The sequence below is a fragment of the Dipodomys ordii genome, unplaced genomic scaffold (assembly GCF_000151885.1).
Source record: "Dipodomys ordii isolate 6190 unplaced genomic scaffold, Dord_2.0 Scaffold62, whole genome shotgun sequence".
NCBI lineage: Eukaryota > Metazoa > Chordata > Mammalia > Rodentia > Heteromyidae > Dipodomys > Dipodomys ordii.
The window spans coordinates 535,618-552,233 of record NW_012267278.1 but is presented as its reverse complement, the minus strand read 5'-3'; the positions used below and the strand labels follow the sequence as shown (position 1 = coordinate 552,233).

Here is a 16,616-nt window from a genome sequence, read left to right as displayed (position 1 = left end):
GCCAGAAGTGGCACTGTGGCTCAAGTGGTAGAGTGCTAGCCTTGAGCTGAAGAGCTGAGGGACAGCGTCCAGGCCCAGAGTTCAGGCCCCATGATCGACAAAAAAAAAAAAAAAGAAAGAAAGAAAGAAAGGTGGTTAGATAAAAGTCTTAAAAACCTTAAAGTTAAAAATGATACAGTAAATTGTTTCAGTTAAAATGAAAATTGTACTATTTGTGGCCCCTATCATTTGCCCTCAATGTAATGCCACAACTAACCAGATATCTTTATGTATTTAGCTTATCTGTAATAAATAATTCTCTTGAAAGACTAGAATCTACCTAGACTTATACTACCATATCCCAAAATTTCTCAAAAACCTAAACAATACATGATCATGAAATCACTTGTGCGGTAGCAGGATAAAATATCCAACTCACAAGAATAGTCTTGTCTCCTCAAAAAGCTCTCATCAATATCAACTAAAATGACAACAATGTAAAGATGAACACCACACATAAAATTTGATATTAACAAATTTATTATAGGTTTAATAAATAAGAAGTAAAATCAAGCAGAACACCATACCAGTGACTCACTTCTATAATCCTAACTACTCAGGAGGCTAAGATCTGAGGATTGCAGTCCAAAGCCAGCCAGGCAGGAATGATTGTGACTTCTATCTCTAATGAAGCACTAAAAAGATGAAAGTGAAGCTATAGCTCCCTAGAAACAGCCAGGCCCTGACGTTAAGCCAAAGGAAAGGAAAGGGAGAAAGAAGAAACACTGGTGACAACATTTTTTCCACCAGGTATAATGGCATTCTTTCAGCCTAACTCTTAACAAGAAAAACACAAATACTCAGGTTTTACTTTTATTTTTTTTCCCTTTTTGTGCCAGTACTGGGGCTTAAACTCAGAGCCTGAGCATTGAACCTTAGTTTTTTCATTAAAGGCTAGAGCTCTACCACTTGACTCATACCTCCACTTCTGGCTTCTTGCTTGTTAATTGTAGGTAAGAGCTTCACAGACTTTCCTATCTGGGAAGGTTTTTGAAGCACTATCATCGGATCTCAGCCTCCTTAGAAGCTAGGATTACAAGCATGAGCTACCAGTACCCAGATATTAAGTTTTAAATTGTTAATATTTTTACTGAAGATGAGAAAGAATAAAAAGAACGAAAATTATATGGACTTGCTTTACATAGCAACTACTCCACTAAAATTATACATTAATCATTTATTAAAAATCATACTGGCCAGGTGCTGTTGGTTCACTCTTGTAATCCTAGCTACTCAGGAGCTGAGATCTGAGGACTAAGGTATAAAGCCAGTCCAGGCAAGAAAGTCCATGAGACTCTTATCTCCACATAAAAAAACAGAAGTGGCTAGCCTTGAGTCAAAGAAGCTCAGGGATAGTGCCCAGGCCCAGAGTTCAAGCCTCAAGAGCAGAAAAAAAAAACACACACACAAAAATATGGACATATTACAGCTACGCATAAATATAATCGAGTAATTACAGACCAAATGTTAACTGGCAAATGTTGATTGTATGTCTAAAGGGAATGTTTACCCCTTCTTCTTGCTTATGTGTATTTTCTTTTTTTTTTTGGGGGGGGGGTCTGGTCGTGGTGCCTGAACTATGGGCCTGGCCTGGGCGCTGTCCCTCAGTTCTTCAGCTCAAGGCTAGCGGTCTACCACTTGAGCCACAGCGCCACTTCCGGCTTTTTTCTCTTTGTTTATATGGTACTGAGGAATCGAACCCAGGGCCTCAGGCATGCAAGGCAAGCACTCTACCACTGAGCCACCTTCCCAGTCCATCTTGTGTGTATTTTCAAGTTTTCTATTTTTTTCTTAAACAAATGTACCAAGAAAAGACTTTCTTAATAGAACAAATAACACTGATGAATTATAAAGAAACACACTTACCAGGTCTCTGTGAAGCACCCAATTTGCATGTAGGTAATGGATACCATCAAGAATCTGGTAAAGTAAGGATTTAACCATAGATCTCGGCAACTGCATGGGCTTTTTATTTGCTTTTGATGCACGATGAAATTTAATAATATGCTAAAAATTAAAAATAAAGCAAACTATAATAATATAATCTCTGTAAAATGCCAATAGAACAAAATCTAATCTGTAAGTGGTCTATTTTAAAACTATTTTTAAGCTACTTAGAATGTCAAGATCTGAGAATCATAGTTCAAAGCCAGCCCAGGCAGGAAAGTCCAAGAGACTCTTGGACTTTAACTACCAGAAAACCAGATATGTAGCTGTGGCTCAAAGTGATACAGCACTAGCCTTGAGCACAAAAGTTCACGGACAGTGCCCAAGCCCAGAATATCAAGCCCCATGATGGACAAAAAACAAATTTAAAAAAAAACTATTTTTAAAGACCAATAATGACACAAAGAAAATAGCTTGAATAAGGTCAACCAAAATTATCTATTTTGGAGGTGAATGTGACCAATATTAATATAGGGTTATAATAGCCAGATTTATTAAAACAATATTGTTATTAAATAGAAGCAAAACACAAAATGAGTCCAGGTTTAAATGCCTGCCTAAGAATATATTAGTCATGGGCTGGGAAGGTGGCTCAGTGGTAGGTTGCTTGCCTCACACCCATGAGGCCCTGGGTTTGATTCCTCAGCACCTCATAAGCAGAAAAAGCTGGAAGTGGCTCTGTGGCTCAAGTGGTAGAGCACTGAAGAGCTGAAGGACAGAGCCCAGGCCCAGAGTTCAGGCCCCACAATCAACAAAAAAAAAGGAATACATTAGTCATGCTGGTGGTGGCTCATACCTATAATCCTAGCTACTAGGAGGCTGAGATCTGAGAATCTCAGTTCAAAGCCAGCCCAAGGAGGAAAGTCTGTGAGACTTTTTTTTTTTTGGTCTGGTCGTGGGGCCTTAACTCTGGGCCTGGGCGCTGTCCCTCAGCTCTTCAGCTCAAGGGTAGCGCTCTACCACTTAAGCCACAGCACCACTTCCAGTTTTTTTTCTTTTTTGCTTATGCGGTACTGAGGAATCGAACCCAGGGCCTCAGGCATGCAAGGCAAGCACTCTACCACTGAGCCACCTTCCCAGCCCAAGTCTGTGAGACTCTTATCTCCAATAAACCACTCAGAAAACCAGAAGTGGCACTGTGGCTCAAGTGGTAGAGTATTAGCCTTGAGCTGAGAGACAGAGTTCAAGCCCCACAACTGAAAAATATAGATTTTTTTTAACCTATATAGATATATATAGGTTATAGGTTATAGATTTTTTAACATATATAGATATATATAAAAGTCATTTCTGCTACTGGCAGAATTTTTATCGTCAGAATTTTGTTTAACTGTGTTTTCTATAAATAGTATTTAGTGCATTTGGATAACATCACTATTTGGACATTAAAATTATTAAGTTCCATGTTTCTTTGAAACAAAATGAGTTAAGGTTTATTTCTAGGAATCAGTAAATCAAAACAGAAAAATCAAGAAATCAAAACAGAGAAAAAGGGGCTGGGAAGGTGGCTCAGTGGTAGAGTGTTTGCCTTGCATGCACCACATAAGCAAAAAGAAAAAAGCCAGAAGTGGTGCTGTGGCTCAAGTGGTAGAGCGCTAGCCTTGAGCTGAAGTGCTGAGGGACAGCACCCAGGCCCAGAGTTCAGGCCCCAGGACCACACCCCCCCCACAAAAAAAAAAAAAACAGAGAAAAAGGAAGAAGGAAGAAAATAGAGAATTTAATCCCACTGAAATATTTTTTCCCTCCCCCACAGTATAACCCCCGCTTTCACTGTATTTTATGTCAGTATAATTTGTGGAGGGGAAGGGGAAAAACAAGTCGTTTAAATAAATAAGGATACAGGTGGACCCGTTGCAACAATGAGAAGTACAAGTTATGTTGAAAACGAACTTTACAACTTTGGGGGGGGGGGCAGGGAGAATTGGGGTGGGGGGATGGGAACGGATGGGAAGGGGAAACAAAGGAAGAGGCTACAATGCTTGATAAGAAATGTACTCATTATCTTGCCCATGTAATTGTAACCCCTCTGTACAGTATTTTCACAATAAAAAAATAAAAATTTTTTAAAAATGGAAAAAAAAAAACGATTTTTTTTTCTTTTTGTTGGTCGTGGGGCCTGAACTCTGGGCCTGGGCACTGTTCCTCAGCTCTTCAACTCAAGGCTAGTGCTCTACCACTTGAGCCAAGGTGCCACTTCTGGTTTTTTCTGCTTATATGATGCTGAGGAATTGAACCCAGGGCCTCATGCATACAAGCCATGCACTCTACCTTGAGCCATCTTCCCAGCCCTGAAATAAATGTTTTAAAAGACCACATTCAAATTTTTATACCCACTTTCTCTTGTGGCTTACTAAAACATTGCAATAATGAAGTTGGCAAGACACATTGTATACATGCATGAAAAATGTCACAATGAAACCCTTCCTTGTATAACTAATCTACGCTAATTGAAAACAAAACACAAGCTGGATACCTGTGGCTCAGGGTTGTGATTCTAGTTACTCAGGAGGCTGAGATCTGAGGATCATAGTTCAAAGCCAGCCCAGGCAGAAAAGTCCCCAAAACTCTTATCTCCAATTAACTACTCAAAAACCGGAAGTGGAGATATGGCTCAAAGTAGTAGAGAGCCAGCCTTGAGCAAAAAAGCTCAGGGACAGTGCCTAAGCACTGAGTTCAAGCCTCACAACCACCAAAAGAAGAAAAAAGAAAGAAAAGAAACACTGCAATAAGCCAGGCGCCAGTGGCTCACACCTGTAATCCTAGCTACTCCAGGCAGGAAAGTCCATGAGACTCTTATCTCCAATAAACCTCAAGAAAACCAGAAGTGGTGCTGTAGTTCAAGTGGTAGAGCACTTGCCTTGAGCTCAAGAACTCAAGGACAGTGCCCAGGCCCAGAGTTCAAGCTCCACGACTGACAAAAAAAAAAAAAAAAGAAAGAAAAGAAAAGAAACACTGTAATAAAAGGGAAGAAATACTACTTGTCACTCAACCTCTATCTTCTCTACCTTCCTCCCCAACCACTCCACCCATGGTCCAAAAAATGCCAATATGGACACTGAGGGTCATTAAAAACCCTGTTCAAACATTTGTCTGAACTGAAAGTTTCTTCAGGTTTTATTAAGTCTGTTAAAGTTATTCCTAAACAAATTTATAATTTATATAAACTCATACCACATTAAATCTAAATTAATTATCCATAATTTGAATTTACTACCAAATTTGTGGGCTTTTTTTTAACTTTTAACACTCAAAATGGTTTCCTATGCCTGAATCCTAATTTTTGAGGGGAAAGGGGGTTGGTTGTGGGGCTTAACCTCTGGGCCTAGGTACTGTCCCTGAGCTACAAGTATTCTACTATTTGAGCCATGGTGCCACTTCCGGTTTTCTGGTAGTTAATTGGAGATAAGAGTCTCATGGACTTTCCTGACTTGGCTGGCTTTGAACTGTGATACTCAGATCTCAGCCCCCTGAGTAGCTAGGATTAAGGTATGAGCCACCAGCACCCAGCCTAAATCCTCATTTTAAAAGTTAGGAATTAGATTTTCTTTCTTCTTATGGTCATATATTCACACAACATCCTAAAAATCTACAAAATCTAATCAGTGGACACAGTTTTACATGGCAAAATAATGCAGAAGTTTGTCTTTTTAAATTTTATTATTAAGCAGTTGTTCAAAGCAATTATAATTCCATCAATCAGGTTAGGTGTACAATGCATCTTGATCAGTCACCCTTTTGGATTGTATCTCCCACATTCCTCCCTCCAATTCCTACTCTGAAGTTACACTGTTGAATTTTTACACATTGTACACTGAAGTACATATATGACAAAAAAATCACAAAAGAAACTATTTTTCACTACACATAATAGTAAACTATCATTACTTGCATAAAATATAATTTCTCATTCATTAAAATTTTCTGAAGTGAAGCTTCTGAACATTACAAGTACTCCCTTCTCAATACATTTCCGATTATTCTTTAACTTTATTTAAAATAAACATTTCCATCTATCATGCTTATTTTGAATTATGATTAACAGCACGCTTGCTTTCTGAATATTAGCAGTATGTATCACTTAAGTATTTGCTTCTCATTTACATAAAATAATCCTTAGTGAGTGATTTTAGACTTACCCACAAGTCATGTTCTGCATAATCAAACAGCAGCCACACCTTCCTGTCACTGTGAGAAAGGAACACCTTCTGCAATGCGATCACATTAGGGTGCTTCAATTCTCTCAAAAGCTGAATGTAAGAGAAACAGATGAATCACCATTCTGTTAGTGAGAAGTGGGGTGGGAGAAATTGTCTTTTTTAAACTTCAAAATAAAATTTTTGAAAATTCAGAAAACACAAGGAAGTAGAAAAAATACCAGTACTCAGTTCTAAATGATAAAAATAACTTAACTGAGAGATAAACAGCTAGAAAAAGAAGGGGTTCAGATTTAAATAGATCTTCTTGGCTATACCAAATCTGATTTTTCCCACTACATCTAAAATACTTGTCTTCAATTCCCACAATTCATCAGAAAAGGCAGATATATTAAGGAAATCAATGAGTCATAGAGAAATTAATTGCTTACTCATCCTAACAGTCTTAAATAAGTGAAGCATACTTTGAGTGTCTATACTGTGATATAAAACTCATGTGAACTTGAGTTGTATGTGGTGAGCCATGTCTATCATCCAAGTCATTGGAGAGACTGAGGTGGGAAGACCACTTAAGCCCAAGAGTTCAAAACAAGCCTTGGTAATATGAGGAAAATGCTGTTTTGTTTTTTGTTTTTTAATTATCTGAATGCCATCTCTGAAATTTTCAACTACATCCTAGATGCCCCCCAAGAAACCTAACTATTTCCAATGACAGATTTTTCCCAGTTCTCAACTCTCACTTTGGTTTTATTTTGCACGTTAGCTTTTTCTGTTCATCTATGCTCCCAGCAACTTTGCCTGAAAATGACCTACCAGCTATAAGTTCTTCGTGATTATTTACATGTTTGTTTCTTTATTTATTTATTTTGTTGGTCATGGGACTTGAATTCTGGGCCTGGACACTGTCCCTCAGCTCTTCAGCTCAAGGTGAGCACTCTACTATTTGAACCACAGGACCATTTCTGGTTTTCTAGTGGCTAACTGGAGATAAGAGTCTCTCACAGACTCTCCTACCCAGGCTGGCAGATGTCAGATCTCAGCCTCCTGAGTAGCTAGGATTACAGGCATGAGCCACTGGCACCCAGCATGATTACTTTATACCAAGTACTACCACTATCAAATCCAGTTTTGTATCTTCTATCTACAAGTCTAAGGTGCTTGGAAAACAAAAGCTTTCTAGCAACTCATACAGGAGAAAGAATTCTACCTCAATAGAATAAAACACATTGTTAAGAAAAGATCTTTTGGTCACCTAATTCTAATTCTACAGAAGCTAGTTTCTAAAGCTACATCACAGTGATGTGATGATGCAGAATAACACTTATCTATAGGCATATGAATTCTGGGCTGTACAATAGAGTTTCATTAACTTCCTTTCTCCCACCATGGAGGAAGCTAATTTTCCCTCAATTTTCATAGGCATTTGAATACACATAAGTTTTGTCCGTACGTTTTGTCTAAGGATTCACCTTTGAATTCAAAGGTTCTAATATCAGGTCGGTTCATTTTTTTTAACCTTTCTCAAAACTTATACTTTAACAGTCACTGTACAGAAATATCTCACTTGGACAGACATGATGATGTTTCTTTGTTATTTAATGGCTTTTTTTCTATATATTAATGTATAAACTCAATAGAGACAAAGCTTTTTGTTGCTTTTATGTCACCAGTGTTTAAAATGGTATGTAGTACAGGGCTGAGAATGTGGCTTAGTGGTAGAGTGCTTGCCTAGCATTCATGAAGCCCTGGGTTCGATTCCTCAGTACCACATAAACAAAAAACTGGAAGTGGTGCACTGGCTCAAGTGGTAGAGTGCTCAAGTGTCCCTCGAGCAAAAGAAGCTCAGGAACAGCGCCCAGGTCTTGAGTTCAAGTCTCCAAAACATAAAATAAAAAATTATAAGCACTCAATAATTACTTGTCAAACGAATTAATTCTACTGATTACTGGCTCTTAACTCACAAAATATACCAAAGATGGACTGTAACATTGTAAAAATTTACCACTCTTTCACAAATGATCCTTTTTCCAAAGGTGCTATGAATGATTTTGTTATTTTAATTAACACGTACTCTACTAAATAAGAGTGCTGGGTTAATATAATAGGCAGAAATATAGCTCTGAATATCTTAGGATGAAATATTTAACCAGGCACATAATCAGAAAAGCAAAGCAGTGCTATGGGTCCTAAAAGGGTTGTGAATAAAATGCTGTAAAATACTAAATAAAATAACACATAGGGACAGAGAATAAAGAACATACCTGACAAATTAAAGCAGGTATCAGCCAAATTGTTGGTTGTTTTTTGTTGTTGTTGTTGTTGTTGTTTGGTCGGTCATGGGGCTTGAACTCTGGGCCTGGGCACTGTCCCTGAGCTCTTAAGCTTAAGGATAGTGCTCACTACTTGAGCCACAGCACCACTTCAAGTTTTCTGGTGGTTAATTGGAGGTAAGAGTCTCACCAACTATCCTGCTCAGGATGGCTTTGAACCAGAATAGCTGGGAAACAAGTATGCCCCACCATACCTGATAGGAATATATATATTTAAGTTTTTTTGTTGTTGTTGTTTATGTGGTACTAAGGAATCAAACCCAGGGCCTCATGCACGCTAAGCAAGCACTCTACCACTAAGCCACTTTCCCAACCCAGGAATATATTGTATCAAGGATGTGTTTTCTTGATGTGTTTTCTTACCTATTGTCCAATAATCTCTTTGATCAAGGCAAATTACTAAGTGATGAATCAGGATTAGAAAAATAGTTCAATCAATAAATAAAATGAACAAAATTAAAGACTACAGGGAAATGAAATCAAAAGACTTGTCAAATGTAGCAGTGGTACTCACTAGATACTATGTTGAAAATATAGTATAAATATACAAATATACAACTATACAACTTGTGGGTGGAACTGTAGGGAAGACTTGGAGAGAGCAAGGGAAGTGGTGACATTGTCCAAAAAGAAATATACTCATAACCTGACTTATGTAACTGTAACCCCTCTTTACATCATCTTTCTAATAATAAAAAAAAAAACTGTTTAAAAAAGCTTTTGTTAGCCAGGCGCCTAGCTACTCAGGAGGCTGAGAACTGAGGATCATGGTTCAAAGCCAGCCGGGCAGGAAACTCAGTGAGACTCTTATCTCCAATAAACCACCAAAAAAAATGGAAGTGGCACTGTAGCTCAAGTGGCAGAGCACTGGCCTTGCGCTGAAGAGCGCAAGGACAGTGTCCAAGCCCAGAGTTCAAGACCCATGACCAAAAAAAAAAAAAAAAGCTTTTGTTTCTAATAACATGGCAACCAAATCATGCGTATTACACAGTTAAATCATCCATAAGAGGCTTGTCTCTTTTTAACTTTGCTTCCTTTGTTCCTTTCCATTCATTAAGCCCTACATTCATAAAGATCCTTACTCTTCCAAATCCCAGTGTGGATTATCTGTATCAGTCATTTGGAATATAATAAATAATCTCTTATATTATGCATAGATAGGTAGGAAGATAATATATACTCATATTGACTATTTCAATAACAAATTCTTTCAGTTATCTTTTGTTTTGTTTTTTGTTTTCAGTTATCTTTTTAAGTCTTTTTAAGTCTTGATACAACTCAGAAGTCAAAAATTGTTCAGGTTGGGCAGTGGAGGCTCACCCTCATAATCCTAGTGCTCTCCTTGAGCAAAAAAGCTCAGGGATAGAGCTCAGGCTCTAAGTTCAAGTTCCAGGACCAGCATTGAAAAAACACACAGAATGTCTGCTCAGAGAAATATAATGTATATTTTCCAGGAGAAGATATTGTTATGCAAACCAGCCAGAACAGATTTTTTTTTCCTTTTTTGGTCAGTAATGGGGCTTGAACTCAGGGCCTAGGCATTGTCCCTGAGCTTCATTTGCTCAAAGCTAGCACTCTACCATTTAAGCCACAGTGCCACTTGTGACTTTTTCTGTTTATGTGGTACTGAGGAATTGAACCAAGGACTTCACGCGTGTAGGCAAGCACTTCACCACTAAGCCACATTTCCAGCCCAAGAATAGATGATTTTAAGTGTTAAGAGAAATGCCTATTAAATTTGTCAAATTCTATTGGAGATATTCTAGGAAACTTAAAAAGAAGAGTTATTGCCACTATAAGTATCATCTCTATCTTGTTTAGTCTTAAATATGTTTTTTAGCTAAACTGAAAGCAGATCAAAGAAGGGGTCTGGGAAGTGGTTTTATATTATTTCGCTCTGTTGTGACAATAGTCAACACTTCTGAAACATAGAAACAAAAGAAGCTCTATGAAGAAAGGACACTGGGCAAGGTACCCTTACCCTTGTAATCCTACTCAAGAGGATCTAAGATCTGAGGACTAAGCTTTGAAGCCTGAACTCTTATCTCCAATTAACCTCCAAAAGCATAGAAATGGAGTTGTGGTTCAAATGGTAGAGTGCTAGCCTTGGGTAATAAAACTCAGGGACAGTGCCCAGGCCCAGAGTTCAACCCCAGGACCAGCGCATCTGTGCACAAAAGTATGGACATTGAAACTCTTTGACCTAATTCTTCCACATTCTTACTGGCTGGCCTCATGTTTGCTGCCCATTGTCCTCATACTGTTATAAATATGCTCTCCAAGAACCACTGGAGTCACAACAATAAACACTGCACTTCTTACTTCTGCAGTAAGGTGCAACGTCAGCTATAAATCTGACAAGCAAGCAAGCACACAGAGCAGGTAGGCTGCTCTCATCTTTATACCTAACACAGGAGGCCCTACTCTTTTTTTTGTTTGTTTGCATGCATTTTATTAAGTGACAAAGGAAGTATCAAATCAATTAGCATTTATAACCATGAATTCTGAAAAATGTATTTTAGAGTATATCCTTTTATGAAGAGCTCAGACTTGACTTCCCCCCCTCCATGGGGCAAATTGCCTTTATCATGGTCTATAAAGTTTATGAGTTCTATGAGCTTTAACAATAGTTATTTCTTCCACATTGGGTGATATATACATGTCTTCCTTTTGCTTAGGGTGTCAGCTGTTCGTCTTTCCCGTTCATTCCCTCCCTCCCATCACTGCCATTGAGTTGCTTAGTTCATTTTAATCAATGACCAGCACAGTTAATGAATGGGTCCCGCTGTTGTATGTTTTCCTGTTTCCCTGTTTCTGTGTCCTCCTCCTAGTTTCCCTCCAATGTGTACATATATACCATATATGTGTTCAGCAGCATGGGGTCATTTAGTAATGATTCAACCAGATGAGTAAAGGTCCTTTGTTTCTCGAGTCTTGTTTACTTTGTTGTATCTCCTTACGGTTAGTACTTACACCCACTTATTAGGGAGACCATGTGCCGTTTGTCTCTTTGCTCTTGGCTTACCTCACTCAACAAGGTTTTTTTCTAGTTCCATACATTTTCCTGTGAATGCCATTGTTTTGTCCTTTCTAATGGTTGCATAATATTCCATTGCATAATATTCCATTGTATATAGGTACCACTATTTTTGGATCCATTCATCAGTAGTGGGACATCTGGGTTGTTTCCACATCCTGGCTATTGTAAACAGTGCTGCAATGAACATGGAGTTACATGTGTCCTTGTATACTGGTTCCTGTTGTTAAGGATAGATGACTAAGAGTGGTATGGCTTGGTCATACGGAAGGTCTATATTTAGCTTACTGCGGCCCTTCCAGACTGCTTTTCAAGTGGTTGTATTAGTATACATTCCCACCAACAATGCAGTAGTAGGGTTCCTCTTTCTCCACATCCCCTCCAGCATTTGTCATTGGCTGAATTTAGGATGTGGGCCATTCTGACTGGGGTAAGATGGTATCACAGGGTTGTTTTTATTTGCATTTCCTTTACAACCAGGGATGATGAACATTTCCTTATGTGTTTCTTTGCCATTTTTATCTCTTCTTCTGAGAAGTCTCTTTAGTTCCATTGCCCATTTACTAATTGGCTTGTTATTATTTGGGAGGGATTAGTTTCCTATATATACTGCATATTACCCCCTTGTCTGATATATTGCTGGTAAATATTTTTCCGAGTTAGTTGGCTGTCTTTCTAGTTTGGTTGCTATGTCTTTAGTTGTGCAGAAACATTTTATTTAAGGTAGTACCATCTGTCCAGTCTCTCTCCAATTTGTTGGACCCTGGAACTCTGTTCAGGAAGTTCCTGCCTGTGCCTGTAAGTTCAAGTGTCTCTTTTACTCTGCCCTGAGGTAGTTTCAAAGTTTCAGATTTGATGGTACGGTCTTTAATCTATTTTGAGTTGATGTTAGTGCCTGGAGACATACTAGGGTCCACTTTTAGTTTTCTGCATGTGGCCGCCCAGTTTTCCCAGCACCAATAGTTGAAGAGGCTGTGCTTCTTCCACTGTATGTCTTTGGCTCTTTTATCAAATATCAGCTGACTGTAAGCATGTAGTTGTATCTCTGGATTTTCTAATCTATTCCATTGGTCTTCTGGTTTGTTTTTATGCCAGTACCAAACTGTCTTTGTTATTATGGCTCTATAGTAAAGTTTGAAGTCTGGCATCCAGATTCTTCCCGTGTTGTCTTTTTTGCCTAGAATTGTTTTGGCTATTCTAGGCCTTTTGTTGTTCCATATGCATTTTTGGACTGTTTTCTGTATTTCAGTAATGAGCATCATTGGGATTTTAACAGGAATTGCATTGAATTTATATATCAATTCTGGCTGTATGGCCATTTTCACTATATTGTCTGCCTATCCAAGAACATGGAAAGTCTTTCCATTTTCTGGTGTCCTCTATAATTTCTTTCTTTAAGTTTTTATAGTTTTCATTAAATAGTTCTTTTACATCTTTGGTTAGGTTAATTCCTAAATATTTTTTGAGGTTATTGTGAGGAGGCCCTACTCTTCTGCTCAGATTGGTTGAGCTCAGGTTTACAATCTGCTGGAGATTGGCTGGCTTGAATAGGGTAAGATGTGTTTACATAAGGTAACAATTAAAAGACTTTGAAACAAGATTAACAGCACACTAGTAATCTCAAAACATACCCATATCCTCTATTATTTCTAGAACAATATGAGGTATGTCTTCTGAGATGTGTTTTAATTCCATCTTGGAAAAATCAGTTTAAGATAAAACCTAGGCCAGGATCCAGTGGCTCAAACCTATAATCCTAGCTACTCAGGAGGTTGAGATCTGAGGATCAGGTTCAAAGTCGGCCTGGGCAAGAAAGTCTGTGAAACTCTTATCTCCAACAAACTACTCAGAAAAATCAAGAAGTAGAGCTCTGGCTCAAGTGGTAGTAACACACTAGACTTGAGCACAAAGAGGCTCACCCACAGTGCCCAGGCCACTAGTTCAAGCCCAGGCTAGGCAAAAAAAAAAAAAGATAAAACCTAACATTTCAAAAAATCTTTCCTTATTCCAAAGCGGTTCCTCTTTGCTAGCAGAACTGGTAGATATTGTCCTAGCAGATTAGTCAACAAGAGCCAAGCCTCCAGGACAAAACAGGAACTTTTCAGCAATCCACTTAAAGACCATTTTTTTTCTCACAGTACCACAACTGCTTCCCTCCCAGAAAGGCTTTTACCTCAAACTGCAAGCACCTGCCTTCAAGTCTGCTCAAGCATCTAGTCTTCTGTGAAGGCTTTTTCTACTAGCCATTCACCCTTCCTGCCCACTACCTCCCCTCTCTCAAAATATCCTCTTCTCAATAATGAATTGACCATCATTGTCCTCCACTTTCTGCTGTCACATATTTGTAACATTTCATAGTTTTCGTTGTTTTGTTGTTTCCTCCACTAGACTACAATATAAGAGCTGGAAGCCTTTGTTCAATTCATCTTATTATTCTCCAGAGCCTGAAATGGAACTTAACACAGCAACAGGGACTCAAACCAAAGTGAAATGCCAAAGAGTGCTGCCAAGAATTTTAGAAACACAAAACTTGTAACTACCAAAGCATTACTCTAACTAGATGTCTACAGCTTTGCCAATAATTCAAATCACTATTAGAACTCACTATAAAGAGCTACTGAATTTGAGTCACAGAAACAGGCAACCATAAAAGAGAAAGCATTTCCAAATAACAATAAATTCACTGTCTTTGTCCAGATTATGAAAATGCAAGTTAAAACATAACTCATAACTCATAACTATGTTGTCTTCTCGGATGTAAATATGATTAAAATATAGTTCTACATGTAGGAATGTATTTCAATTACACTACTATATCTCCATTGGCCTCAATTTTACAGACTTCATACAGCCACAAAAATGGTAGTGCAATTCTAAACAGTGATGAAATTTATATTAGAGGTAATAAATCTCATCTGCTTGCCCTGAGTCATTTTTTTTGTTTACTTGGTATATCTTATGTTTAATGACTTAAGCACGCAGAAATTCTTAAATATTTTAAATTATAAAAACAATGTACTCAAATAAAAAAGCAGAATCAGAAACATAGAAAAGCACAAAGAAAATAAAAATTATCTGTAATCTAACCAAAGACAACTTGTCAATATTTGATAGCTTTTCATATGCATATATACAATCACTATGATCACCAGATAGTATATGTACCATATAAAACACAAGACAGTTATTTTATTTCATCTTCAAAACAATCCAGTAATTTGTGGATTTTGTGGGGATTTTTTGTTTGCTTTTTGAAGCCCAAAGAACTTTTTTTTTTTTTTGGGTCCGGTTGTGGAGCCTGATCTCTGGGCCTGGGTGCTGTCCCTCAGCTCTTCAGCTCAAGGCTAGCGCTCTACCACTTGAGCCACCGCGCCACTTCCGGCTTTTTTCTTTTTGCTTATGTGGTGCTGAGGAATCGAACCCAGGGCCTTGAGCATGCAAGGCAAGCGCTCTACCACTGAGCCACCTTCCCAGCCCCCAAACAACTTTTTTTTAAAATATTCATTATGCCATGAATTCATAGGGTACAGTTTCCACCAACTCACTTTGACTGGTTCTCATAAAATGTGCTTCTTTTAGCAGATCAGGCTGGGTTCAGTTAAACTCGGGTACCTATCTCTTCTTATTCTGGTCATTTTCCTTCATGTGTTTAGCTTTTTAAAAGTGCTTAATATGCTTAAGACAAGTATTAATTCTCTTGGCATGAATCTTGCCCTTAAGTTACTTACAGTGCCAACAGCCTTCTGACTGTGACACAGTAATACGTGTGAGAACAGTATCCACTCCCCTGATGTCTACAGCATCACCTTCCTTGAAGGTTCATTTGTATGTGGCCAAAGGAATTCTACATTTACTAAGAAAGCATGCATTTTCTCTACAGAAGGACATGTAACAACACTAATTATGTGTTCAATCCATGAGGCTCAATCAAATGAATTACATAATTTTAATTCCTTTGCTGAGCCTGGGGTAGACAAATTATGGGGGAGAAGTTAATTCATTTAAAGAGGTATTTTCTTATTCTGCATCTAACACTTTTTTCACTTTACTTAACAAAGAATAACTGGAAGCGTTTATTAGATACAACGTGATGTTTTACTATGAATTCATTGTAGAATAATAAAATTTTTAAATGAAATAACATCATTTCACATACTTAAACATTTTTTATGTGTGTATGTTCACCTTGAGGCTTGAACTCAGGGCCTTGGAACTGTCCCTGAGATTTTTTGCTCAAGACTAGCAATCTAGCACTTGAGTCATAGCTTCACTTCTGGCTTTTGGTGGTTTATTAGATATAAGTCTCCAGACTTTCCTGCCCTGGCTGGCCTCGAACTGTGATCCTCAGTTCCCAACTTCCTGGATAGCTAGAATTACAGGTTTGAGCCACAAGTGCCCAGTGACATAACCTGCATTATTATTTTAATTACATGAATATATAGGATATAACGTAATTACACACACACACACACACAGAATACCAAAATTTAACGTTCAGGAACACACTTCTAAAACTGAAAGGTGCTTAAGTATAAAGAAATCAAGGGCTGGTAAGTGCTTGCCTAGCTTGCATGAAGCTCTGGGTTCTATTTCTCAGTACCACATAAACAGAAGAAGCCAGAAACAGCACTGTGGCTCAAGGCTAGCCTTGAGCAAAAGAAGCTCAGAGATATGTCCAGGCCCTGAGTTCAAGCCCCAGCACTGGCAAAAAGAAAAGAATAAAAGAAAAAGTGGTAGAGTTGTTTGCCTAGCAACAGGGCCCGGGCACTGTCCCTGAGCTTCTTTTCCTCAAGGCTAACACTCTACTACGTAAGCCACAACACTACTTCTGGCCTTTTCTGTTTATATAGTACTGAGGAATTGAACCTAGGGCTTCATGCATGCTAGGCAAGCACTCTACCACTAAGCTACATTTCTAGCACTCTGTGTTATTTTTTTTTTAGGGGTCCAGTCATGGGGCCTGAACTTAGGAACTGGGTGCTGTCCCTCAGCTCTTCAGCTCAAGGCTAGAGCTCTACCACTTGAGCCACAGCACCACTTCCGGCTTTTTTCTTTTTTGCTTATGTGGTGCTGAGGAATCGAACCCAGGGCCTCATGCATGCAAGGCAA

The 16,616-nt window shown here is 38.4% G+C and overlaps 1 protein-coding gene across 1 annotated transcript in view; it reads right to left on the bottom strand.

Moving 5' to 3' along the window:
- Positions 1 to 16,616, bottom strand: part of Cdk19 (cyclin-dependent kinase 19) — a 116,399-nt gene that overhangs the window by 50,755 nt on the left and 49,028 nt on the right. The window contains exons 3-4 of the mRNA XM_013022364.1: positions 6,123 to 6,233; positions 1,906 to 2,046 (exon numbers count right to left, since the gene is read on the bottom strand). Of these exons, the coding sequence (XP_012877818.1) occupies positions 1,906 to 2,046; positions 6,123 to 6,233 (252 nt within the window). The remainder of the gene's footprint in view (positions 1 to 1,905; positions 2,047 to 6,122; positions 6,234 to 16,616) is intronic.